Below are 25,573 nucleotides of genomic sequence, written 5' to 3'. Positions count from 1 at the left end.
GCAAAGTGCAGCCCTTGGCCTACTTTCATGTGGCCCTCTGTAAGTGATCAGACCTCTGGCAAAAGCAATCCTATCCCTTCCCAGGCACTCTGCTGGGTGGCCAAGAAGGGGCGCGCGGGGGGGGGGGGGCAGAGAAGGCAAAGAGAGAAAAGCAGAGAGGATATTTTGCTCTGGCCTGTCCACCGCCGTCTCCAACAGATGACTCCTGAGGGAACGTGGGCCTCGACAGAAAAATAGCTCCCTGCCCCAGTTCTAGTCCTTAAGTGTAGGGACACTGAATGGGTTTGCACATAATGCTAACCCATCATATGGGTTGTTGAATTCTGGATTGATGTGTGAACCCAGCCATGCTAATAAACCATGGTTTGTTAACCACAAACAACCCAGAAAGAGAACCCATTGTTTGTTGTTGGGTTTTGAACTCTGGGTTCTTTAAACACATGTACCCACAATCATAGGCTGTTCATGGGTTGTTTCATTAGGCTACAGATGCAGCAGGTAAGAGTGGTTAAAAAAAATCATGCACCGCAAAGGCATTTGGGATACAGGAAGGGAGCAGGCGAAGCAGGAGGGAACTAAACAATCCAGGGATTGAGAGAACAAATTACGGTTTGTTCGATTATCTGCCAGACAAACCCTGGGTTAACCCTGGGTTAGTATTATGTGCGAACCAGATCACCAAATGGCAGAAGGAGAGGGAAGAGGAAGGAGAGCAGTGGGTTAGATAGATTTTCTGGCCTGCCATTCCACTGTGATTGAGATGGAGCGGTTTAAACCAACAAGCAGACTGAACAACTGTCCAGCACAACAACCCTGTAGAGTCTCCTACAAGTCCCAGCTGGCCATTTTCCTGGTTGTGGGGAAGAGGAGGGAGAACATAATAGAACAGCAGCCCAAGCAGCATACCCTAAACCAGCGGCACCAAACCGGCAGCCCTCCAGATGTTGTTGGACCCTGGCTCTAATGAGCTCTGCCCCGCTTGGCCTATGTTTGAGGAGGATGGAAGTTGTAGTCCAACATCTGGAGGGCCACAGATCCCCCCCCCATTCTAAAATCAACCACCACATATCCTACACTGGCATGGGACAACATCAACTGTGGTTGCTTGGCAACCCCATGGTGTTGCTCTTCTTCCCCTAGGCCCAAGTTGCCCTGTGTCTTTTTTCCTCCTGGCAGAGGACAACTTGGCAGCGAGCAGGAACTCAGTAAGTGGAACTTTTCTGTTGGATTGCATTTGCCCTGGTGAAAAACATACCTGCTGGATATCTGCCTGTTATGCAAGCCGTTTGAGACAGAAAGAAAGTAAAGTAGCAATCCAACCCTATCTTCAGGATGCAAAGTTACAAAAAAGCTGCCCTTTGAGCAAGTAACCACTTGGATGATAAACGAATACACCAGGCTTGTAATTACTACTCACCTGGTCACCTATGGAGAGTCGGAGGCAGCTCTGGGCAGGAAAACTTTTTACTAAAGTCTTTTTCTTTGGGGCCAGAAATGACTACCATAGGCTCGTGTGAGCAGTGGACTAGCAATTCTTGGAAACTTATCTGCAAGGTCGATACACATACCTCAGTGATATTTTCCCCTCTGAAAAACACACTTCATTTTCATGAAGATTAGAAAGAAAATCATTTATTTTTATTTTCTTTTTTTAAAAAACAGTTCACTGAAGTGAGCCCTTGTTTGCAAAGATAAGGGGGTTCCTCCCCCCCAACCCCAGGAACCCATAACCACAACAAATGCTTGAACTCCCCCCACCCTGGAAAAAAAAGTTTCTAAAGAAATTCCAGCGTTAAATGTACAGTACATCTGCATATGCAGATCAGCATTCAATAAACACACCCCTCATTTTTCTCTAGTCAGGAGGGAAAGAAACGTAACTTTTAAAAAACCCCAGTGTATTCCAGTTAGCCAGCTGCAGTTTTGCTTACAAAAGTACCTTGTTCTTCCCTTATGTAACTGAGGGAGCCCTTATTGAAGGCACAGGGGGAAAAACCAGTTATTTTCACACACATCATCCTTCCCACATGCCCCAGAGGAAAAAAAATCACTCCCACATCTCACTTGTGGGTGATCTGGGAGTGACTTTAATGTGACTGAAGCTACTATACAGGCAAAAAAACAAAAAACCCAACGAACATGAGTGATGAGAGAGAAAATTAAGTGCCTCCATACATTACACCAAGATATAACATCCTAGTCAGGGTAACTGAAGTGCATAATACGCATATTCTAGTGATTAGCTCAGGTTTTCACTTACAAATTACGGCGTGACCTACCCATTCAGACTGATTAGCAGCCAACTCTGCCCTAGGCCAGGCTTCTCCAACAAGGTGCCCTCCAGTTGTGAACTACAACTCCCATAATCCTCAGCCAGTTGGCTGGGTGATTATGGGAGTTGTAGTCCAGCAATTTGGAGAGCCATATGTTGGGGAAGGCTGACCTAGATTCTAGGAGAAACAGCCATACTGCAACACACACACATATACCGACCATATTAGATCCCAATATTTTGATTTTGCATGTGGTTATTTTCATCTGTTTCATGCATACAGATACTCAAGGATGTGGAGGTACAAACAATAACCTCTTGCCCATTTAAAGAGCAGATAACCCAACCCAAATGGTGGGAGGAAAACAGCTCAAGGCAACATTTCAGAAAGAAATTGGCTGTGACAGGGAAGAGGTGCAAAAGACAAGAGAAAAGGATAGAGCCAGAGAACTTTTTTTTACCCGCCCCCACCCCGAACTCCTGTCACGTGAACTGCTGACGACAGAGTGCACATTGTGCACCTTGCCCCGTAAATTGGATTATCTCAAACGCCTGAGCAGATGGCAGTCACCTGACTTTAATGCCCCCTCATTTCAATGAGACTGCTTGGGAATCCGCCCGCCAGATTCCCAAAAGGCAAAGCAGATCAGTTGGAATGTCAGCAAGCGGGGCGAGGGAATGGGTGATGGCAGGAAGGGATTTTTGGAAGCAAGAGGAACAGATATCAGAGGAATGTTTCAACAGATCTCCCCCAACCCCCAGAAATACTTAAAAGGATACAGGGTTTTTTTTTTCTTGTGCACTTTTTAAAAAACTGGTTAAATGCAGCCTGTTTGAGGATTAAATGGGAATGCATCTGTCCCCTTAAACATTTCCACTCCACCAGCCTTCCCCAACCTGGTGCCCTCCAGATGTGTTCAGGGTTGATCTCACCCTCAAAAGGTGTAGAATCAGTGCCCAAACTCAAGAGTTTTGCATGGTGTTATGTGTTTCGCGGGGGGGGGGGGGGGAGGAAAGCAGGAGAGGCACACTGCCCAAAACATTGCAACCATACATTCAGGCCCAGGGCTCTTTAAGCCAGCTTCAAGCCCGAGACACAGACCAAAGGTTGCACATCATCTCAGTTGATGAGGGTTCATTCAAGTTGTGGGGGGCAGAGATACAAATGTTGCTAGAGGGAAGCTAGCAAGGAGCAACAAAAGGGTGTGTGGGGGGAGACAGAAAGTTTGCTGCAGATGTGTGTTTAGCTGGCTTTAACTGAGCAGTCACTCCCTGCACTGGGGGGGGGGGGGGAGAGAGAGAACACGCCCTGTGGGAGGTATGAGTCACACTCTCTCAAAAGGAGATCACGCCCAGGGAGTGGGCTGTGGCCGGTACTGGGCCGGAGGGAGGGTGTGCGGTTTATTCTTCAGGGCAGCACACACCGTGAGTCGTGGTAGGCCCCGGAGGGGAAAGGAATGCTCCCTCGGGATGTCTTGGATGGCGCCACGATTTTTCAGAATCCTCCCTCAGCTGCCGGCATCTCTCCAGAGCACTGAGGAACAACCTCTTTGGGGACTTGCATATAAGACAATGTGCAGGTTGCGGGTGGGAGCCATCATACAGCAGCTGCGTTTCTGTCACGGTGGGGGACAGTCCCCCGCCGTCACACGCTCCTCCACCCCCCAAGAACCTGCTGTGTTGCAGCGCCCTTGCAACTCGCACAAAGCATTCATTTGGGGGGCAAAGCTACAAAGAAAAACTAACCGGATCTGGTATTGACAGGAGAGGAGGGGTTTCATCCTGCCACCGGTACCAAGAGCAGCAACAGCAAGCATCAAAGCCAAAGTATACCAAATAAATTGAGGAACAGTGTTTTTATAGAGGGGCAGGGAAGGGCGAGGCAAAGAAGGAAGTAGGGAAAGCAAGAATCCCTGAGTAGATCAGTCATGTTGAAGGAGGAGTGGATTAGCACAGTTTAATTTTAAAACCCTGCAATTTGGAGATGGGTGTCGGGCGGGGGGGCATCTGGGCATTTCCTTCGTCAGGGCACTATAGCATCATGAGAGACCTTAACCCAAATGGGTCACTGCTTCGTAACAATTCACCTCTAGCCAGGAAAATAAAAAGCAGGGAAGTCTTTAGCAACAGCAGAAGTGTGGGGTCAAGGCAAGGTAACTCAGGGTCACCACATCGCTTCTCTGCAAGAAGGCAACTCTTTGGTCTGTGCCTTGGATCCTGCTCAGTCTAAGATGTTGGAAACCAGGTGCACAGCCCAACAGATCATAATAGGATCCATTTCATCAACACGATTTTTAAGAATCCACATCCATTGCTTGGAACATGTCAGATTCCATTGTTTGGAAGGGAATCGGCAAAGTGCATTTCTCCCCCAACACAACACCAACACACACACACACACACGCTACGAAAACTTAAATTTCCAAGGTTGGTGACTGGCCTCCACCAGCTGAACCTAAGCTCAGATGCCAGCCATGGAAAAGGATGGCACAGAGTGTCAGCGTGACCACGTCCAATGGTCCTTTCTCCTAGGATGGAAAACTTAGCAGGCTATATTTTTAGCCATGGATGTAGTCCAGATGGCCAGAATTACTGGCCAAAAGGAAAGAAGTGGGGGGATGGAGGGGGTATTTTGCCAAAGAAAGGAGAGAAGGGACTCCAAACAACACGGAAATGCAGGAGACTTAGTCCTGCTAGAAAACTGGACAGGTGGAAGAGGGAGCCAGGACAGCCATACCAAAGCCAGACACAACCCCAGGAGTTGCCCCTCTTAAGGAGACCCCCCATCTGCCCCTGATGCTTGGTGAGGATTTGGGGAGAGGGAGCCAGCTGAACCTCTGATTAATGCTTCCTTCAATTCCACCCACCTTGCGGTGGTGGCGGAACTGGTTTGGTCGGGTGCTGGGCGGACACGGCCTTGCCTACTCCAGGCAGGCAACCTCAGCAGGTTGAAGGGGGGGGGGGGAAGAGAGACAGAGACAGAGAGAGAGAGAGAGAGAGAGAGGAGGGAACAGGACAGGTGTTCCCAGCAAAGACTTTATGGGATGCAGCCTGCAGAAGCAAAATATTCCAGCAAGTCAACAGCCATCATTGCCGCACAAGGTGGCATCATCAGGAGTCAATTACTTTGACTGGGATCTTGTCCATCCCGCCTCCCATGCAAAAAAAGGGGCAGATGTCCAGGTGGGCCCCTTGAACTCAAACCATATCAAACCCAGGATCCAAGGATGGACTCTAGAATAGACATAGAATTTCTCACCCTTGCGGAGCTTAAAAAGGGGGTGGGGCTTTCCAAGTCAGACCACCACCACCTCGGAATTGCCATTACGGCAAAGGCAACACCACCAGTTCAGCCAACGTTCTCTACAAGAGAGCTCACCCTCTCAGCAAGACACCACAGGTTAGAGAACCACAAGGCTGGGGAGGAAGGTGGAGAAGAAAAAAAAAGACATGGAAGGAATGCAAACCTAGCAGTCATAGGCAGGTCTCGTCTATAGGGCTGGGGCTAAAAGCCCCCCCCCCTCCCATCAGCATAAATCAAAGGCACCCCACAGGACACAGCAGGAAGCAAAGAGCTCGTCTTGTCGACATGTTGTTTCCAATCCAAGCCTTTGCCAATAAAACTCTCCACTTCTGCGAGAGCAAAAAAAAAAAAAGTGTTGAGGAGAGGGGAAGACAGAAGAGAATATATGTTCTAGGATTCATTGGTCAGAGATTTTTGTGTGCGTGCAAATTATAGATATATAGATATATATTGGCCTAGAATTATGATTTGTAGTTGGAAGTAAGCCACATTAAACCTTCATAAAGTCCTTCTCCTGATGTAGCACAAGACGGCTGGACGTACCAATTCCTGTCCCTAATGCGTGTCAGCCCCAGTTTCTCCTGGATCTCGTGGGGTTTCATGGCATCAGGGAGGTCCTGCTTGTTGGCAAAGACGAGAATGATGGCGTCCCGCATCTCTCGGTCATTGATGATACGGTGAAGCTCTTGCCGGCCTTCGTCGATCCGGTCGCGGTCGGCGCAGTCCACCACGAAAATCAACCCTTGGGTGCCAGTATAGTAATGTCTCCAGAGGGGGCGGATCTTGTCCTGACCCCCTACATCCCAGACATTGAACTTGACGTTCTTGTAAGTCACCGTCTCTACGTTGAAGCCCACGGTGGGGATGGTTGTCACCGGCTGGCCCAACTTGAGCTTGTAGAGGATGGTTGTTTTGCCGGCAGCATCTAGGCCCAGCATCAGAATCCTCATCTCTTTGTTGCCGAAGATCTTGGATAGCATCTTCCCCATGGCTGCGGGCAAGTACCACAGTCCATACAAGGCTGAATAGGGGTGGGGTCAAGAACACAGAAATTACAATGTAGACTTCTTCTCAACCCTTGGACGAAGACCGCCACCCCCATCTCAAGTTCAAGTGAATGACCAGCCCAAGTATGGAGCAAGAAGCTGCGAATGTTACAAGCTAGTCTGGGGCAGCTAACCGTGGAGGGGCCATTTTGGAAGCATCCCCATGGAAACTGTAATGTGTGCCCCCGCCTACGTTTCGTCCCACCCCAGTCCCCCTTACATACCACCCCCTTCTGGATCCAGCCAAGGTAAGGACAAAAGAAGAGCCCTGCTGGATCAGACCAAGGTCCACTTAGTCCAGCACTCTGTTCATGCAGAGGCCAACCAGCTGCCCACAGGAAACCCACAAGCAGGACATGAGTGCAACTGCATCCTCCCACCCATGTTCCCCAGCCACTGGTGTACATAGGCATACTGCCTCTGATACTGGAGGTAGCACAAAGCCATCATGACCAGTAACCATTGATAGGCTTATTTTCCATGAATGTGTCCAATCCCCTCTCAAAGCCATCCATGTTGGTGGCCACCATTACAGCTTAGGAACCTAGGAAGCTGCCTTATACAGAATCAGACCATGGATTCATCTAGCCCAATATCGTCGACACTGACAGGCAACAGCGGCTCTCCTGGGTTTCAGGCAGGAGGTTTTCCTGCCCTAGCTGGAGGTGCCGGGGATCGAATCTGGGACCCCCTGCATGCAAAGCAGGGGCTCTATCACTGAGCTACGGATCCTCCCTTTGTGGTAACAAATGCCATAGTTTAATTATGTGCTGTGTGAAGAAGTCCTTCCTTTTATCGGTCCTGAATCTCCCACGATTCAACTTCATGGGAAGATCCCACTGGATTCTAGTATGATGGGAAAGGGAGAAAAAAAGGTCATCTAGTAGTGGTTCCCTTTCTTCCTTTGGCCAGTCCAACCTCCACACACTCTGCCCTGTTGCTCCCACTTTTATTGGCATTTCTTGTTCCCAACGCAACACAGCCGCTCAAGGTGGCAACCAGTGCCGGACAAGACTTATAAAATAGCCATCCACTTGGCCTCCTTTGGCGAATAAACAAATCCCTTCTAGGTGTCCAAGAAGGAAGCTTGTTGCAGACAGGAACAGTTGGCACCTTCAGGCCATGAACAGGCTAAGAATGTGCTAGCTCAGGCAGGCTAGTAATTGTTCTGAGGGCTAGTAATGTTCGTAGACTCGCTTCTGCTATCATGGCTCTGCCACACTAATGGCAGCTTCCAAACAAGAACAGGAAGCGAGACCTAGGTGGTAGTCATAGAGACAGAACAATTCTAGAGTCACACCCAACAGCACTTGTGGGTTTAAAACGGAACTGGCTTTTCCACTAACTTCCAATGCAAAGTATCGATGGTTTTTACCACTGATCTACTATGGGGGAGAGGGGCGCCACTGCATACCCACAGAGAACCATGGGCAAAGGTGGCTTTTGAGCCTGACTGGGGAAGATGGGTGATGTAGTCCAACACATCTGCAGGATGACAGGCTGGGAAAGGCTGCTATAGTCTCCAGCTGGTGCAGCCTCCACCTGGTGCAGCCTCTCTCCTCCTGGTGCTTTGGACGACAGCGCCCAGTCATTCCCAGCTGATTGGGGCTGATGGAAGTTGTTGTCCAAAACATCTGAGGGCAACAGATTCGGGAAAGCTGCTCTGGTGCTACTTTGCCTTTTACCACCCCACCCACCCTACTCTCTAGGGTTGCTGCTTACCTTAGAACAGCACGTGTGTGTGTCTGTCTGTCTGTCTCTCTCGTTTTCAAACCACTTCCTTTTTTACATCTTACAAGTCCCAACCTTCTTCAGTAATGCCTCTGAAAAACCCACACTTCGTTGCTCCTCACTTCCCACGCCTCCCATTCTTATCCTGGTCAACTAACGTATGCTGGAAGCCTTGCAGAAGAGATAGCGTCGCCTCAAACGATCCACCCAGCACCAAGCTCTCTGCCAGTGCTATATTAACATGAGATAAGCCAGGGCTGTGGGTGGGTACCGTGTGCTTCCGTAACTGAAAATCTGCACCCAACCACACACACCCTGAAAACTGCAGATTTGCATACAATTGCTTAGTTTGCACAATTAGTTAGACTTCTGCTATTCCAGGGGAGGGGCAACATGCACTGAAGGCACAGAAGCCACCCCACCCATTTAAAATTCTACAATGCCCATTTCTAGCTCTAGGAATTTGATGGGGCATCATCCTTGTAAGCCCATCTGGTCTGATTTTCACAGTCATATATACGGTCTAGAAACTTGTGTGCGTGTTTTAAAAATGGAAACCAAGATTCTCAGAATGATGAATTTTACACTGGGTATTAAATCCTGCCCCCTTCCCCTGCTTCACAGGACCTGGAAATTGTAGTGGAAGCAAAGTCAACAGAGAGTATGTGTGTCATGTGACAGGTGTCTGAGGTGCCTTATGGTGGGATTAGACAAATTATGAAGGATAAGGCTTTCAGTGGCTACTAGTTATGATGGCAATATGCCACTTCCAGTATCAGAGGCAGTATACTAGTCGCTGGGGAACATGAGTGGGAGGGTGCTGTTGCGCTCATGTCCTGCCTGTGGGATGGCCACTGGGAGAACAGAAGGTTTTTCTTGGGTCCCTCTGGTCTTTAGGGACCATGCGTCAGGCTGAGACCCTGGAGATTTTGCTTCACAAGCCGCCTTTCTCCTTGCACAACACTGGGGGAAATCATGAGACAAGTCCAATTGAGGGAAAATGGAATGGAACCCATTCACATGACCCCTCAAAGAAAAGGACTGCCGCACAGGAAACCCGGTTTTCCCCAACAGGACTCAGGTTCTGATGGCCTTCAACCATCCCTGGTGTCCCCATCCAAAATTCAAGCTTGCCTCGTCTCACTCCTCTGCCCTCCCCCAGCGGGATAGGAAGGTAAGCTGGAATCGAGAACTTCCATGCCCTTTCCCCAAAACACATACCGTGGGTACTCCAGCGGTCCAGGCAATAGGAAACCTCCGCTTTCTCTCTTCCTACGCCATCTATATTGCACTTCACTTGACAGGCACTTACCCTCGCAACCACCCTCCTGTGCCCTGTAGCATCCCATTTTACAAACAGGGGAGACCGAGAGGCAGTGAGTGCGACGCACAGGAAGTCAGAGCCCCTCTGTGTCCTGTTGGTTGCATCAGAATGTTGATACACTTCCCTTTCCCTAGACTGTGGCCAGTGACTCGCCCAAGGTCACGCAGGGATTCTCTGGTGGAGGTGGCACTTGAACTCCGACCCTGTCTGAAACTCTACACGGCCAAGTACGACAGATTTGGGAACTACAAGAAGGTCTGGCTGTCATCCCTGATCCTCTCCGACCCGGAATAAGCAAAGGCTGTGGGGAAATTTCTAAGACCCCCTGAAGGAAGGGGTCTTATGGGTCGAGGGGGATACAAAAAGGAAGGGGCACATGAAATTGAACACAGGGCCACTTTCTCTAGGTTTTCTCCTAATATTCTCACAACTCAGAGGTTTTCTCCTAATATTCTCACAACCACCCTTGCAACATGGGTTAGGCCAAGAGAGAGAAAGAGACTGGGCCCAAGGCTTCACAGCTGAGCAGGGATCTGAATTCAGGGCTCTGCCAGTCTAACACCTTGACATCACACCAGCTCTCAGTGAGGAAGTAAGTATTCCACGTTTCATCCCAAACTGTCTAAAGGGCCCAGCAGTGTCCTGACAGGCCCGCATTTTGGAGGCCTTGCAATGGCTTCAGAATCCTAACCTGATTCCCCCCACTCCCCTTTCTTTCAGCAGCTAGGCTGGAGGACAAAGCCTAGAAGAGAGTGACCTTCCATTTCAGTTTCTCTCTCTCTCTCTCTCTCTCTCTCACACACACACACTCTAATTAAAACCAATATCAAAGGATCTCAAGAGAAAGAGTTCAGTCAAGTTTGAAGGTCAGGCTCAAGTTTACCAAGACACACACTATTCCTAGACACATTTACTCATCATGGGCACCACTCTTTTCAAATCTGGAATTTAATTTCAAACCTGCATACATAGTTAGGCTCAGGAGCTGAAAAAGTTATGAGTTCTGGGGGTGGGGAGTGTCACAATTGTAACTTCTCCTCCCCACCCACTTCACTGGTTTGTACAGATTTCCACCCCCCTCCAGGATAGAGTCATTGCAATTAAAACAAAAATCATTTCCATACCCTCACTGCTTTTCCAGATGTGCAGCCTTATTTTAGCCAAAAGTTAAAAAGGGGGGGGGGAGAAGGTGGCACAGGAGAAAGAAAAGAGTTGGCTTCATCTAGTTGGGTAACAGGTGACAAAATTCTAAGTTTATATACACACACAGCCTTTGCACCATTCTGGAAGTTGCAAAAAAGATTAAAAATCAGCAAACCGGATTATAGCGTGTAACCATTTCAGTGTCTCAGAGTTAAACCAGAACTAAAAACTAGACAACTTTTCCACCGTTTCAAAATGGCAGGCTCCAAGAAGTTGTGGATTCTACCCCAGCACACACACTTCTTTGGCAGCCTGATATGGAAAGGAATCAAATACACAACAGAGCTGGACAGAAACATTTAAAATGAATTCACAGTAATTTCCACCTCGCTAGAATTCACCCCCCCCCCCGCTGTCCCGGCTACAGAACTGGGCCAAACAGATCTACTTTTCAAATGACTGGGGATGGGGGGGGGAGGCCAAAGGGCACTCTGACAAGAGCACAAAACTCGTGTCTTTGGCTTTAGAAGTTGGCCTGCCCTTGAGCGAAAGATTTAGCAGCTGTAACAACAAGAAGAGCAGGGACGGGGATTGGAGGGGGGGGGGGAAGAATGATTCCCAGAACTCTGGAAGGAAGGGGAGGGATGCCGACCCCTCTCCCCGAAGAAAACTAAAAAAAATAAATCCTCCCCCCGCCCCGCGGCCGCAAAAAACGACAGATTCGATGCTGCGCCGTGCTGTTTCTTAAACCGATGTAAAATAAACTTTTTAAAACTACAAAAATCCCGGCAAGGTTCTTTCCTAGCAAGAAAAAAAGGTAAGAGGCAGCTTCCCCCCCCACACACTGGAAAAAAAACCCCTAGTCACACGATGCCCCCTTCAAGATTTGTAGGAAGTCCCCCTGCTCGCTCAGCCCCCCCCCCCGTCCCCAGCCAGCCACCCACCTACCTCTAAGGCAAGCGCGAGCTCCGCTTCCGGAGCCCGAACACGCGTCTGCCGCCGGAGCGCTGCCCGCCTGCCCTGCCGAGACGGCAGTTTCAATTCAAACGCCAGATCCCACCCAGGAGCGGCAGCCGGCGGGAGGAGGCGGCGCGGCGCCGGCGCACGCATGGGCGCGCACACACGACCGCCTCCCCTGGCAGCCGAGGAAAGGCTCCGGGCGGGAGCCGCGCAAAAAGGCCCCCCGAGCTGGCGGCCGTCTCCCCGGATCTTCAGCCCAGTCCCGGCAGCGGAGCGGCGTGGCGCCGTGAAGAGCCCCCGGCCCGCCTTCGCTCCTCCGTCGCCCCCGGCCCGGCCCCCCTTCCAGGGCCCTCAAAGCTTGAACGGAAACAACCCCCCCGAAGAAATGTGGGCCGGTTGCGAGGGGGGAGGCGGCAGCGGCGTCGGCCCCCCGCTTCCCGTCGAAGTCGGAGAGGGGCTGGAAAAGGAGGGTGGCGAGGCGGCATTCAGCCCGGCTCCCGCCCACCTCCCCAGAGCGGCCCTCTCCGGCTGCGCGCCTTCGGCCGAGTCTCTCGAGAAGGCTGCGCCCACCCACCCCTTCGAGCCCTCGCGGACGCCCCCTCTCGCAAGACCCTGCTCTTAAGCCCCCACCCCCCCTCGCAAGACCCTGCTCTTAAGCCCCCACCCCCCCTCTCGCAAGACCCTGCTCTTAAGCCCCCACCCCCCCGCGCAAGACCCTGCTCTTAAGCCCCCACCCCCTCGCAAGACCCTGCTCTTAAGCCCCCACCCCCCCTCCCCTCTCGCAAGACCCTGCTCTTAAGCCCCCACCCCTCCTCTCGCAAGACCCTGCTCTTAAGCCCCCACCCCTCCTCTCGCAAGACCCTGCTCTTAAGCCCCCACCCCACCCCCCTCTCGCAAGACCCTGCTCTTAAGCCCCCACCCCACCCCCCTCTCGCAAGACCCTGCTCTTAAGCCCCCACCCCACCCCCCTCTCGCAAGACCCTGCTCTTAAGCCCCCACCCCACCCCTCCTCTCGCAAGACCCTGCTCTTAAGCCCCCACCCCACCCCTCCTCTCGCAAGACCCTGCTCTTAAGCCCCCACCCCCCTCCCCTCTCGCAAGACCCTGCTCTTAAGCCCCCCCGTGCAAGACCCTGCTCTTAAGCCCCCACCCCACCCCTCCTCTCGCAAGACCCTTCTCTTAAGCCCCCACCCCTCCTCTCGCAAGACCCTGCTCTTAAGCCCCCACCCCACCCCTCGCAAGACCCTGCTCTTAAGCCCCCACCCACCTCCCCCCTCGCAAGACCCTTCTATTAAGCCTCCACCCCCCCGCCCCGCTGGGTGGGAGAGCAAAAGGAAAGTGCTCACTCCGGGGTGAAGCGTGCGCGCAGGATCGGGGCCCACAGAAGCCCGAACCCTAACGGCAGACAGACCCCTTCCCCCCCCCCGGTACTCGCCGGGGCAAAGAAGACAGAAGCCGCCCCCCACACACACGCACGCACCCCCTCCCCCTCCCCGCCACTCACCTGGGAAGGAAGGGGGTGGTGGGGGCGGACAAGGGAAGCCCCGCAGCCGGAGGAGCTGCCCTCGCTCGCGCGGGGGCCCCTGCCTGCCTGCCCGCCCCCCTCGGGCGGAGGAGATCAAAGGCGCGCCTTCCGAACGCCGGGAAGAAACTTCCCACTTCCGAGGAGCGCGGCGTCACAACGGGGCTCTCCTGCTCGGCGCCCCCCAGCCGCTGCGCCTTCGCCCGCGGCTCCCTCCGCGCGGCCGCCCGCCCGGCGCTGCCCGCGGCCGCCCCGTGCCCAGCCCAGCCCCTGGGAGCTGTCCTGGGGGCGCCGGCTAGGGCACAGCGGCCGGCTGGGCTCGCGCGCGGGAGAAGCCCTGCGGTGCCGGCGGACCGGCCGACCTGCCCGCTCGCCCAGGCTGCAGAGCCGCGCTCTCGCGGGGCGGGGCGGGGCGGAGGGGGGCTCCTCCTCGCGCCTGTCCCGGAATAGGGAAGGGCGCGGACCGGGAGGAAAAAGAAAGCCTTGCCCGCCCCCCCGTCCGCGCCGCCGCCGGCGGCAAGTAGCGCGCATGCTCCCGGCCTCTTAAAGGGCGAGCGCCTCCTTCGCTGCGGTTGCTGCTGCAGCTCCGCGCGCGCCGGAGCCGGAGCTTGACACGTCCGTTCGGGTGAAGAAGCGTTAAGGAGGAGTTGCCGCCGCCGCGGCCGCGCTGCTGTGTCTGTAAACAGCGGCCTGACGAGGCAGGACGTCTCATCAAGTGAAGCTTTTTCCTAGCGTAGGCGGGAGAGCTGGAATGGAAAAGCTCCACCTGCCCACGGGTCGTCCTTAAGGTTGCGATCCTGTGGCGCTTTTCCTGGGAGGAGCACGCCCCCTTGAACTCGGCGGGACTTGCTCTGGCGTAGATAGGTATATGCTTGCTCTGTCTCTTTGGTTAAAGTCCAACCCTAAGTCCTACTTAGAGTAGACCCATTGAAATGAATGCCACATAAGTCTTGTTCATTTCAGTCAGTCTACTCTAAGTAGGACTTACGTTGTCGTTATTATTATTATTATTATTATTATTATCATTTATTACATTTCTATACCACCATATTAGCCGAAGCTCTATGGGTGGTTTACGGAAGTTATGTATTTATTTATTGCATTTATATCCCGCCTTTTTTCCTCTTGCAAGGAACCCAAGGCAGCTTACATTATCCTCCTCTCTGTTTTATCCTCACAACAACCACCCTGTGAGGTAGGTTGGGCTGAGAGTCTGTGACTGGCCCAAAGTCACCCAGTGAGCTTCCATGGCCGAGTGGGGACTAGAACCCGGATCTCCCGGCTCCCAGTCCGTCACTCTCATCACTACACTACACTGGCTTTACGTTAAAATGCAATATACAAAGTTTAAAAGCCATTTACATAAAACAACTTTGAATGCTGGATTTTACCCTTTGCCTCCCAAAAGTTGGAGAAGGCTGGAGTAGGAGCTTCTCTCTCTCTCCTTTTTTTTTACTCTGTAAAGTGCCATGAACATTGATAGTATAATAACCACAATAAGTTTCAGAGGGCTAGCTGTGTTGTTCATCTGTTGCAGAAAGAATCCTGTGGCACCTTCAAGACTTCCAGTTTTATTACGGGCATGAGGACCTTTCAGGGACTACAGTCTGTTTCATCAGATGCATGAAGAGTTATTCTCCACTGGCTGGTATATATAATAAACAATTAGCAAAACACAGGATTTCGGCGGCGTTGCTTCAGTTGTTGCACTGCAATCTCTCTTGAACTTTCTCTCTCCTGGGAAACTGATATAGGCCCAGGAAGGTCTCTGTGGAGTACATCTTTGAGGTGCAGGATTTTGTTCTAAATGAGTGTGCCCCCTTTCATTCCAATATCTGCATAAACAGTAATGCACTGGCTCGGAGTTTCCTCCCATATTTGTAAATGGGCATAGGAGTTGAGCTGGTTCGAACTTGAAATGCAGAATTGCACCCAGAACACGCATGCCAAATGCCATTCCGAGATCTCAGTGTTTGGCAGAGTTAATTGTGTTACAGCCAAGACTTACCAATAATCGAACTCCCCAAATGGGTCAGCTGTTAAACCAAAGGCCTAGTTTTACCCAGACAATAATAACGAGAGTATTTTCAGCATGCCAGGCCACTGTTAAGAGAACAAGTACACAGCTAGAGGGAAAAGGTGACGTCCCTAAGCAAGACAGCCAACATTGATCAGCTTTATTTATTTATTTATTTATTTTTGAAGTCGTGCTGGGGTTCAACCCCTGACCCCTATGCCTCTTAACATATACAGAATACCATTCCCTTCCTATTCAGTAACCGCTTCTAGAGATCAGTTGCAAAAAGTCAGGGCTCCTGTGCAGAGGTAGCCGAAGAGCTTATGTGGTAAGTCAGGGAAAGCAAGCTGCATATGCTAAGTTATATTCTCTACATTTTCATTCAATTATGTCACATAATTGTGACCCCAGTCCCAGGGCTGCACCCTGCTTAGCTTTCTGTTTCGGGGATCACACACTATGTAAAAAAGAAAAGAAAACCAGCTTTAGTGTTATACAGAACTGTTCCTCAGTCTTGGCTGTTCAAAGCATGACTAAACCAATGATGATCAAAGCTATCAGGGGGTAAAGAAAGACTCTTGCATGTATCCACATCATCATGATTCTCTCCTAAAGAACCCTGCAAATTATTATGTTGCAAATCTGCTGAGAATTCTTTGTTAGAGAATTCTCCTAACACATTCATCGAGGTTGCCAACTGATAAACAAAACCAGATCTGGCCTGCTCTTCTGTCTTTAGGAACTGTTTGATCTGCAGAGATCTGCAGGTAAAGCTTTTCTCTGCATGGAAGTAAGCATGTTCATCTTTCTGTACATCAAGCAGTTATCAGAAAGGCACAGGAGCGTGGGTAGTAGTTACTTTCAACGAGCTACAATTCTGAGTTGCCAAGGTTTTGTTTTTACTGACCCTGCTCCTGTGCCTTAAAACAGCAGCCTGATCCAAAGAAATTAAGTGGGTGAAGCTTTCCTAGCATGGCATTTATTGGTGAGACACGCTCTCCCTGCTAAATATTTACAAGACAAATAGTTAAGAGCACAGGAGCAGAGCCAGTTTTTTAAAAGTGGCAATGTTTGAACATCCAATAGATTTTAAGAAGTCAGAAATTAGAAATTAATCATTTGATGGTCTGAAAATAAGAGATTTAGGGCACAATCCTATGCATATTTATATAGAAAAAGTCCTATAACTCCCAGCATTCCCCAGCCTGCATGAAAGAAGTCCTACAATTCCCAGCATTTCCCAGCCAGCATGGCTGCCTGGGGAATGCTGGGAGTTGTAGGACTTTTTTCTGTTGAAACATGCATAGGATTGTATCCTTAGCTTGTTGTTGTTGTTGTTCAGTCGTTAAGTCATGTCTGACTCTTCGTGACCTCATGGATAATGGTAAAATTCAATTCTGGAACTTAAAACTCTGAAATTCTGCTGACACAATTCAGTTCTGCACCACCAGAGAGCACCCTACTCCAGAGAATTGTGAGCCCGGGGAATGGAAAACATCTGTTGATTCAACCACTTTTCTCTTTTAAACTGCTGTGGCAGCTGTTAAAGACAGAGGAGCCGGGCCAGTTTTAAAAGCTGATAGCTTTCCTGGGTGCCCGTGGACCAGTCACATGTTGTTGTTCAGTCGTGTCCGACTCTTCGTGACCCCATGGACCATAGCACGCCAGGCCTTCCTGTCCTGCGCTCTCTCCCAGAGTGTGCTCAAGTCCATATTCATTGCATCGGTGATGCTATCTAGCCATCTCATCCTCTGCCGTCCCCTTCTCCTTTCGCCTTCAATGTTTCCCAGCATCAGGGTTTTTTCTACCTCACATACCCATGAGAATAAACAGGATAAGAATTGTAAACCACTTCGTACAAAAATGAATGCTTATGGCATAAAAAAGTGTGTGCCTTTTAAGGTGCCACAAGACTTGTTTATGTACAATAAAACATCTATACAGATTGTTTCTATATTATCTAGAACTTTATCTCAGTCAATGCACACACACTAAAATCCAGCTATCGTCCCTCCACAAGTTCCTCCTAGCTGCTATTTGAGCTGCTGTGATGTCACGGGATGTTCGCTAACATTCCAAGTGTGGAGAGTAGGAGGGTCATTTGTAGAATGTTGACAATTGCTGACAAATGCTACATCAATTATTAATTGCTACTGAGCTGATTTGTCACACTGGTTGATTCTTGTGACCCTAATACACTTCCAAAAAAATGTACACAGTGGCTATCCAGTGTATTAATATGGCTTCTGTGTCCACTGTCTCTCTGTATGCACCTATACAAGGCTTCTTCCGAGCCTAGGATAGCTGATACTTCTCCCTTCTTATGCAATGGCTGACCTATGGAGAGGGAGGGAGGGGTGATCTTTCTGGTGAAAAGGGCAGGTTGGTGCCAGACGGTCGCTTGTGGTGGCATGATTCATTGAGGAGACGGCATCCCTTTTTCCCTGCCCAACTGTTCCCTGGGTACAGTTACAGCAGGGATTACAATACAAAGCCCTCTGGTAGAAGTGATTTCACATTATACCACCCACAATGTATTTCCCTGCTGGAGATCCCCCCACCCCCCTTCAGATTCCTCCCAGTTCTGACCACCGCCCTCCTGGCTTCTCCAAGTGGGGTCATCACCAGCTGGTGGTCTTTTCGCCCTGGCACTGCTCCTGCCCTTTGCTTTCAACCGCTGCATGTAGGGTTACCCATTGCCCTGCTCCTGTTGTGCTTTTAACAGTAGAGTAGCTTGAGCTATAGGACTTCGTATGTGAAGTATTTCTCATCATGGGGATCCATATAATCATTTGCTTAGATATCCGCAGAGCACACCATTGTTCAAGATGCGTGATGTGAGCAACGGCTGGTAAAAGGGCCGGCAGGCTTAGGTCTGCCCAACAGGCAAACATTCACCAGGGGAAGTTCTCCCTCGCATGGAGATGCCCGAGGCTCGCCTCGCGTCTATATTGCGCTCTTTCCTGCACCAGGTGAAGACCTTATTTCCCCAGGCAATTTAGTCTTTCAGTTTCTGTCGTTTTAAACCTGTTACTGTATTTTAAATCTTTGCTCTGCTACTAGGTTTTGTTTGGGTTTTTATTTTGGTTTTATACTGTCATTTTAAGCTTTTAACTTCCATTTAATCAGGTTCCTTTTTGAGGGTTTAATTGCTTGTCAACCGCCCACAGAGCTTCTGCTATTGGGCCGGTATAGAAATGTGATAAATAAATGAATACATTTGACAGGGACCACGTAGCCTGTGGAATTTCTGCCCAGCATACAGCTGTTCTTAGAGGCCCCATAGGGCAGCCTTGCCGGACCCCCCGCGCTCCAGACGCCCTGGACTGCAGCTCCAGCATAATGGCCATCCTAGCTGCGACTGACGGGGGTGGCGGCCCAACACCTCTCCCAGGGCCCGGTTCGGCAAGGCTGCCCCATAGGGACACAGACAGGCAGACTCCCGGGCTGCGAGAAAGGGCCCCTCCAGGCGCGGCATGTGGGCCCGCGTGGCTCTGTGGTCCCCCCGGAGCGCGTGCTCAGGCGAGCCAGCCGCCGGAGGGGCTGCTCGCCTGCCCGGTCCCTCCTTCTGGGAGCTTGTGCCCGCAGCCTCTCCCGGACAGCCCCCGCCCCCCTGGTCCGGTAGACTGCTGCCAGCGAACGCCGGGCGCGGGCGCTCTTCCGAGGGTTCCTGCTGCCCGCGATCCTGCTGCGGCGAGGGGGCGGGCGGGCCGGCCGAGGGGGCAACGCTATCCGCGCCGGCAGCAGGTCCTGGGGCGCCTTAACGAATGCCTTGCGGACTCGCGTGCCGCCGGGATACACCGGTTCGTTTGGAGGGTGCCGGGAGCCCTTTTCGCCAGGGGGGGCTGGTGGCTCCGAGGTCAGTGGGGCGGGGGATCCCCTCGGGGGTCCGCACCTCCTTTAGGGTCCCGGCTGACACCCGGAGCCCGCCTCCGCTGGTTTTTGTGGGTTGTGGCAGCAGGCTAACGTGGCTACTTCTCTTGAAGTCCTTTCAATGGCTGTCAGCCGGGCCTGTAACGAAGTGTTGCAGCCTGGAGCGCGCCTGTTCACGGTTCCAGTCAGCTGTGCCATCTTCCGCAAGACCATTCCGCTCCTCCCTCTAACCCGGTTTTCCAGTGTCCCCACCCCCACCCCAATCCCAACAGTCAGACAACATTCTGTGCCCACTGACCTTGCACAGGCCTCATCAGGCTGTTTGGGGAGGGGTCCAGCTCTTAGGGGGTCCCCCCCCCCATGTGTTTTTGGGACAGAAACGGCCTTGGTCGCCTTGGTGGATGATATGAGGAGGGCCCTGGATAGGGGTGAATGCTCCTTCCTTGTTCTCCTCGACCTCTCAGCGGCTTTTGATACTGTTGACCACAGTATCCTCCTGGACCGCCTGGAGGGGTTGGGCATTGGAGACACTGTATTGCAGTGGTTCCGGTCCTTCCTCTCCAGCAGGTACCAGAGGGCAGCACTGGGAGAGGAGGTTTCGGACCCGTGGCCACTCACTTGTGGGGTGCCACAGGGTTCCATCCTCTCCCCGATGCTATTTAACATCTATGTGAAGCCGCTGGGGGCTATCATCAGGAGGTCTGGGGTGCAGTGTCATCAATATGCAGATGACACGCAGCTCTACCTCTCGTTCAAATCTTCACCAAGGTTGGCTGTAGAATCCCTGTCCAAATGTCTGGAGACGGTGAGTGGCTGGATGGGGAGGAATAAGCTGAAGCTGAACCCTGACAAGACCAAGGTACTTTTGGTGGGAGACAAGAGGAGGTTGGGGGATGTTGACCTGGTGTTGAATGGGGTACGGCTACCCTTGAAAGACCAGGTCCGCAGCCTGGGGGTCATTTTGGACTCCCAGCTGTCCATGGAGGCTCAGGTGTCAGCTGTGAGCCGGACAGTGCTGTATCAACTCCATCTGATACGGCGGCTGCGCCCCTTCCTTCCCGACCATCTGCTCCCATCGGTAGTACATGCCCTGGTCTCCTCTCGTTTAGACTACTGTAATGCGCTCTACGTGGGGTTACCCTTGAAGACGGTTCGGAAGCTGCAGCTGGTGCAGAACGCGGCGGCTCACCTGATTAAAGGCAGCCGCCGGCGAGATCACATCACTCCAGTGCTGAAGGAGTTGCACTGGTTACCAGTTGTTTTCCGGGCCAAATTCAAGGTGTTGGTTTTGACCTTTAAAACCCTATATGGTTCCGGCCCAGCCTATCTTAAGGAGCGCCTCCAGCAACACCAGACAGGCCACTTAACAAGATCAGCCTCGGATGGCCTTCTCTCTGTCCCATCAGCCAGGACAGCTAGACTGGTGGGGACGAGGGAGAGGGCCTTTTCTGTGGTGGCCCCCACTCTGTGGAACTCCCTCCCTAGGGAACTCCGTCATGCCCCCTCTTTAATGAGCTTCCGTTGTGCATTAAAAACGTGGTTGTTCAGGCAGGCATTTGGGGTGGGTTAGGGTATTTTAAAAAATTTTTACGGTAGAATTTTATTGTTTTAAATTGTTTTATGGTGTGTTGTACATCTCCCAGAGTGGCTGGGTTACCAGCCAGATGGGCGATTAATAAATTTAATAATAAAATAAATAAATTTTGGTACCTACGCAAACCTTGGTGTTTTGGATGTGGTCTTGGAAGAACAGCGAGGAGTCAGGTGTGAACTTAAAAAGGTAAAGGTAAAGGTGTCCCCAACCAGTCGTGTCCGACTCTAGGGTGTGGTGCTCATCCCCGTTTCTAAGCCGAAGAGCCAGCGCTGTCCGAAGACGCTTCCGTGGCCATGTGGCCGGCATGACTGAACACCGAGGTGCACGGAACGCTGTTACCTTTCCTGCCGAAGTGGTACCTATTTATCTACTTGCAATTTCTTGCTTTCAAACTGCTAGGTTGGCAGAAGCTGGGACTGCAGACACCAAGTCATGTGCCATGTTGAGTAGCATATGTATACTTATTTGGTAGAGCAGTTGGCAACTATTATGAAGTTAGAGTTGGTTATCATAGCTGTACAGTGAAGGTCAGCACTTTCTGCTACTAACAAAAGCTAGATAATGGAAGAAATTAAGCCCCCCGCCCACCTGCCTGCCTGCCTGCCTTTCTCCTCCGTGAAAAGAGGGAGGTGTCTGTGTGCCTTCTGACAGTCTGAAACTAGGAGAGACCAGCCCTATAGAATCCGGGGCAGACTGGCCTGTTACCTGTTCTCGTCTGAGAGGGGGAAGGCGCGCCACCTGCTCAGATAACCAGCTCCTTGGGATGGCGCCCGTTACTTCAAGAGAACCGCAGCAGCTACAGAAAGCTGAGGGGCGTGTGTAAGCTTTTCTTTGCTTTTCTTATCCCCAACCGTTTTCTATCAATAAACTATATCATTCTTTCACACAAGTGGACTTGAATCATATTGGCACCTTCTTATTTATTTATTTATTGTATTTATATCCTACCTTTTTCCCGCTTGCAAGGAACCCAAGGTAGCTTACATTATCCTCCTCTTCTCCATTTTATCCTCACAACAACAACCCTGTGAGGTGGGTTGGGCTGAGAGTCTGTGACTGGCCCAAAGTCACCCAGTGAGCTTCCATGGCCAAGTGGGGACTAGAACCCAGATCTCCCGGCTCTCAGTCAAACACTCTAACCACTACACCATGCTGGCTCCCATCACACTAATCTCTTTAGTGTGGGTCCTGGCTGGATCAGGCCCCAGGTTTAAGACACCTGCTTTCCCCCCAAGCCTGCTGATACCTCCCCTATGTGGATGGTGCTGTTTTGGCTGCATAAGCACCGGCACTCACTGCTGAACATCAGAAATAGAGAGAATGATAGCGAAATGGGGTCTCCATGTTCAGAGGCAGTCTATCCCTGAAAACCAGTTGATGGGGAAGGACAGCAGGATTGGGCTGTTGTCTTCCAGCCCTGCTGGTGTTGGCTTCCTGGTAGCATGTGGTTATTCACTCCAGGAAGATGGATGCTGGATTAAAAGGGTAAAATCCAACATAAGTCCCACTTAGAGTAGACTCATTGAAATGAATGGTATTTAAGTTAGTCATGACTACTTTAAATCCCATTCATTTCAATGAGCCTACTCTAAGTAGGATTTATGTTGGATTTTACTCAATAGTTCTTTGACCTGATCCCGGAAGGTTCTTTTTATGTTCTTAAGTATTCAAAATATATCCTTTCCATTGGCTCTGGCTACTTTAGCTGTGACACTTTTGATGCTTCCTGATACTGTGGTTAAAGCTACGCCTGCTATTGGCACACTCCACTTAAAGGAACACAGATGTTTTGCATGAAACCTGGAAGCATTTTGTAGATCCTAAGACTTAGAACAAGAGATATGGAGGCTGAAGCTCCGAAATAAATTCTGTATTTTGATTCTTTCTTTTTGTTGCTTACTGCTCGGGAATCTTATTGGATGTAGAACGATATATAAATCTTGTAAATAAATAAAGGCTGTGTGCAAATCAAAACCCTTTCTCCAAGTTCCAGATATAATTGACTAGCTCCAGTCATTCAGTAGCAATGTGTTGGCACTCTGCCTATGCCCAGAGGCACTTTGCACACCCCAGAGCATTAAAACCAGATTCAGGGCGCGTGTGAGCCTTTCAGCCATCAACGAAAGTGAAACTGCATTGGAAAAAGTGATAGCAAAGACACCCCATTGTATACTTTTAATTTATTGATTCAAATAAACAGACTGCACTTTATTTTAAAATCCAACTTATTTTTATGCAGAGGCAGTGACTTAAAAGGTTAATACCACTTCTTTTTTTAAACCCTCTAACAAGGAAGTCCCTTACATTCATATTTTCCCCTTAAAAATTACATCATAAAAATAAAGCAAAGATTAAAATGTTTTTATTTTTAAATACCATCTATAAAGGTAGGTGGTTATGGCAGACTTTTTATCTACATGTTTAAAGCAAGAGAGAGAGAGACAGAGACAGAGACAGAGACAGAGAGAGAGAGAGAAAGAGAGGAAAAAACTGAAGGTGGACTGGCTGCCACATATTGCTCCACATTTCCCTTCCACGTTTATCACCACTTCCCAAACCATCCTCAACCTTCTTGGCAGAAAGTCCAGTCCGTCTCTTTAAAGTGCAAAGAGTCTGCAATCAGAGGCAGGAATGCAGTGCTCAGAAAAACAGAGCGCCCCACCAGCCCATGGGGTTCTGGAGGAGGGAAAGCTCCATTCTTTTTCCAGAGAAGTCTATTTAGAGAGAAAGAAAGAGAGAGAAAATAAATTAAGTGCAGGATTATAATCCAACATTAGTCTGGTCGCCTATGGCAGCTAACAATCATACCTAGGTGACTAGATAGGAAGGCTTTGCACACATAGTTGTTTTTCCTTTTAGTGTACAAATGATTGACACAGGGAAGCTTTTTGCAGGCTTGTGGTACATGGTTCTTCCATGCTCCAATGTTATTCTCAACAGTTGCGAAATAGGTTAGAATGAGTGAGCTTAATAGTTGAGTGGGGATTTGAACCGACTTCCCCCCATTCCTTCTGTTTAAAACAGAAAGCTGAAAATTCAGGAAATATCCCCCCCCCCCGTTTCACTCATCCATGCAGTTCCTGAGATCTCAAAGGCAAGAGATCAAGCTCTTCCTTTCTGTGGGTTCAGGTCCCCATCTTAGGGAGGTCACCTCCTGAGAACAGGAGGTTTTCCTGTTGTATTTTTCAGCAACAGCTTGTGCTACTGGCAAATAATGGAACTGTGTAGGGAGTGGAGTGCGGGTGACAGTCAACAAAAAGAAACAGAACAACTCAAACAGAATTAAACCAATGAAGAACAGAACACAAAACTCCAACAATTAAATGGTGCAAAGTAAAAATGCACACACAGAACACTTTAGCCTTTAATTAGGAAGAAGGGTTTTGAGTTTCCCCCACACAATAACAGAAATTAATTTGTGCTGGTGGTGGAGGGAAGGAGAAGGTTTCAAGTTACCCTCATCAATTTCCCCAAGAGAACGGACTCACCGACTCAGCCATTTTGTGGCCAACCTGGTTCCACAAAGCTAATCCATGTTTAATCCACACCAAGGTAACACATAGAGTCCCCCTTTGACGGTGGTGGAAATTGGCGGAGGGAGAATAGGGAGCTGGATTTATATATGAGCCAAAGGGTGGGATGAGATCTTTGAAAGAGGAACAGTTTGTTCCAGGCTCTGTCAGATCCCAGTGACTGGCGAGGCTGTTGATGGCAACCAGAAGCAGCGGAGATGGGCCGGGAAGGGGAGTACACAGGGAAAGCTCTGGGCTGGATAGACCAGGGGACCAACTAGGATGCAAATGAATATACCAGGGCTGCATCTATATGGCACCGCTTTGACCCCCCACCACACCCCACTGCAACTGCACAGCAATGCGGCTTCAAGTCAGCATGCCCTGACACTCGCGATGGACCGTGCGTTTCCCTTACAGACTCTCCATGCCCTCTTTTTTTGCCATTTTACTGAAATGCACAGCTGTGCAGTCCTGTGAGTGTGGGGGTGTGAAACTTCAGTGGCTGTTTTGTATTCAAGGGGCTCTGCTGTGTCTTTCCATCCCTTTTTAGGTAAAAAGCGAGTGTTTTGTGCTCCTTCATTTCCACACCATCACTTTGTCAGTTCCCCAGCCCGAGACTCTCACGATGGTTCGCATTCACAAGTGTGAGCGCTATGTGCCTAGCCATCGCTTTAAAAGGGTGGCCAAAGTGATGTTGTTCCTTCCCCAAGACTGCCCCCCCGGCCTTTGGGTACTGAGTCCACAACCGCTGCGAAGATATGAAGTTGCAAAACTGTGCAAAAGTGTGATTACATAGATGAACACACCCCTCTGTGCCTCTGTAACTGCGCAGCTGTGAAGGGATGGGGCGAGTAAAGGGGCGTCACAGAGTGACGCAGGCACTACGCACGCATACAATACGCCCCCTTTAAAATGCGAAGTCAGTTTGGGGAAGGAACAGACAGCCCACAACCACGGGGGAACCCGCAGCAACTCCCAAAAATTGCAGTAAAGAAACTCCTCGGAACTCTGCATTTTCTGGGCGAAATCCACGGACGGCTGCGAAGTCACGACTACGTCAACTATCATGACGGACCTCGACTCGCACCCGCCCCAGAGTAAAAGCCCAGTGTAGATGGGGCCCTGGAAAAAGGAAGGGGCAGTGCAGCATCATTCTTTAAGCAACAGGTTGACCAGAATAAGAAGTACTGCAGGCCTTAGAAACTAAGGGCCCAGTTCACACGGCCCTTTAAAAAACTAGGTTGTTGTGAACGAGCAAGCGGGGTGGTGCACG

The 25,573-nt window shown here is 50.4% G+C and overlaps 2 protein-coding genes across 4 annotated transcripts in view; both read right to left on the bottom strand.

Annotated features, from left to right (window-relative positions):
• Positions 1-3,027: 3,027 nt before the first annotated feature.
• Positions 3,028-13,684, bottom strand: LOC146337557 (ADP-ribosylation factor 6-like). 3 transcript variants are annotated; one of them, XM_084814866.1, is made up of 2 exons: positions 13,284-13,684; positions 3,028-6,597 (listed from the first exon to the last, which is right to left on the bottom strand). In XM_084814866.1, exon 2 carries the CDS (start codon positions 6,563-6,565, stop codon positions 6,038-6,040), a length of 528 nt encoding a protein of 175 aa, XP_084670992.1. In that variant the 5' UTR covers positions 6,566-6,597; positions 13,284-13,684; the 3' UTR covers positions 3,028-6,037. The 3 variants fall into 3 exon arrangements, with proteins under 3 accessions (XP_084670992.1, XP_084670994.1, XP_084670993.1); XM_084814868.1 differs by lacking the exon at positions 13,284-13,684 and adding an exon at positions 11,769-11,861; XM_084814867.1 differs by lacking the exon at positions 13,284-13,684 and adding an exon at positions 8,345-8,420.
• Positions 13,685-22,935: 9,251 nt separating this feature from the next.
• The window catches only part of LOC146337556 (SPARC-related modular calcium-binding protein 1-like), a 62,272-nt gene continuing 59,634 nt past the window's right edge, over positions 22,936-25,573 (bottom strand). The window contains exon 12 of the mRNA XM_084814857.1: positions 22,936-23,499. The gene's annotated coding sequence lies outside the window, so the exon portion shown is untranslated. The remainder of the gene's footprint in view (positions 23,500-25,573) is intronic.

This window comes from Heloderma suspectum, chromosome 10, assembly GCF_057233095.1.
Source record: "Heloderma suspectum isolate Gila_16-S chromosome 10, 16-S_ref, whole genome shotgun sequence".
Taxonomy (NCBI): Eukaryota; Metazoa; Chordata; class Lepidosauria; order Squamata; family Helodermatidae; genus Heloderma; species Heloderma suspectum.
This window is presented reverse-complemented; position numbering and strand designations above follow the sequence as displayed.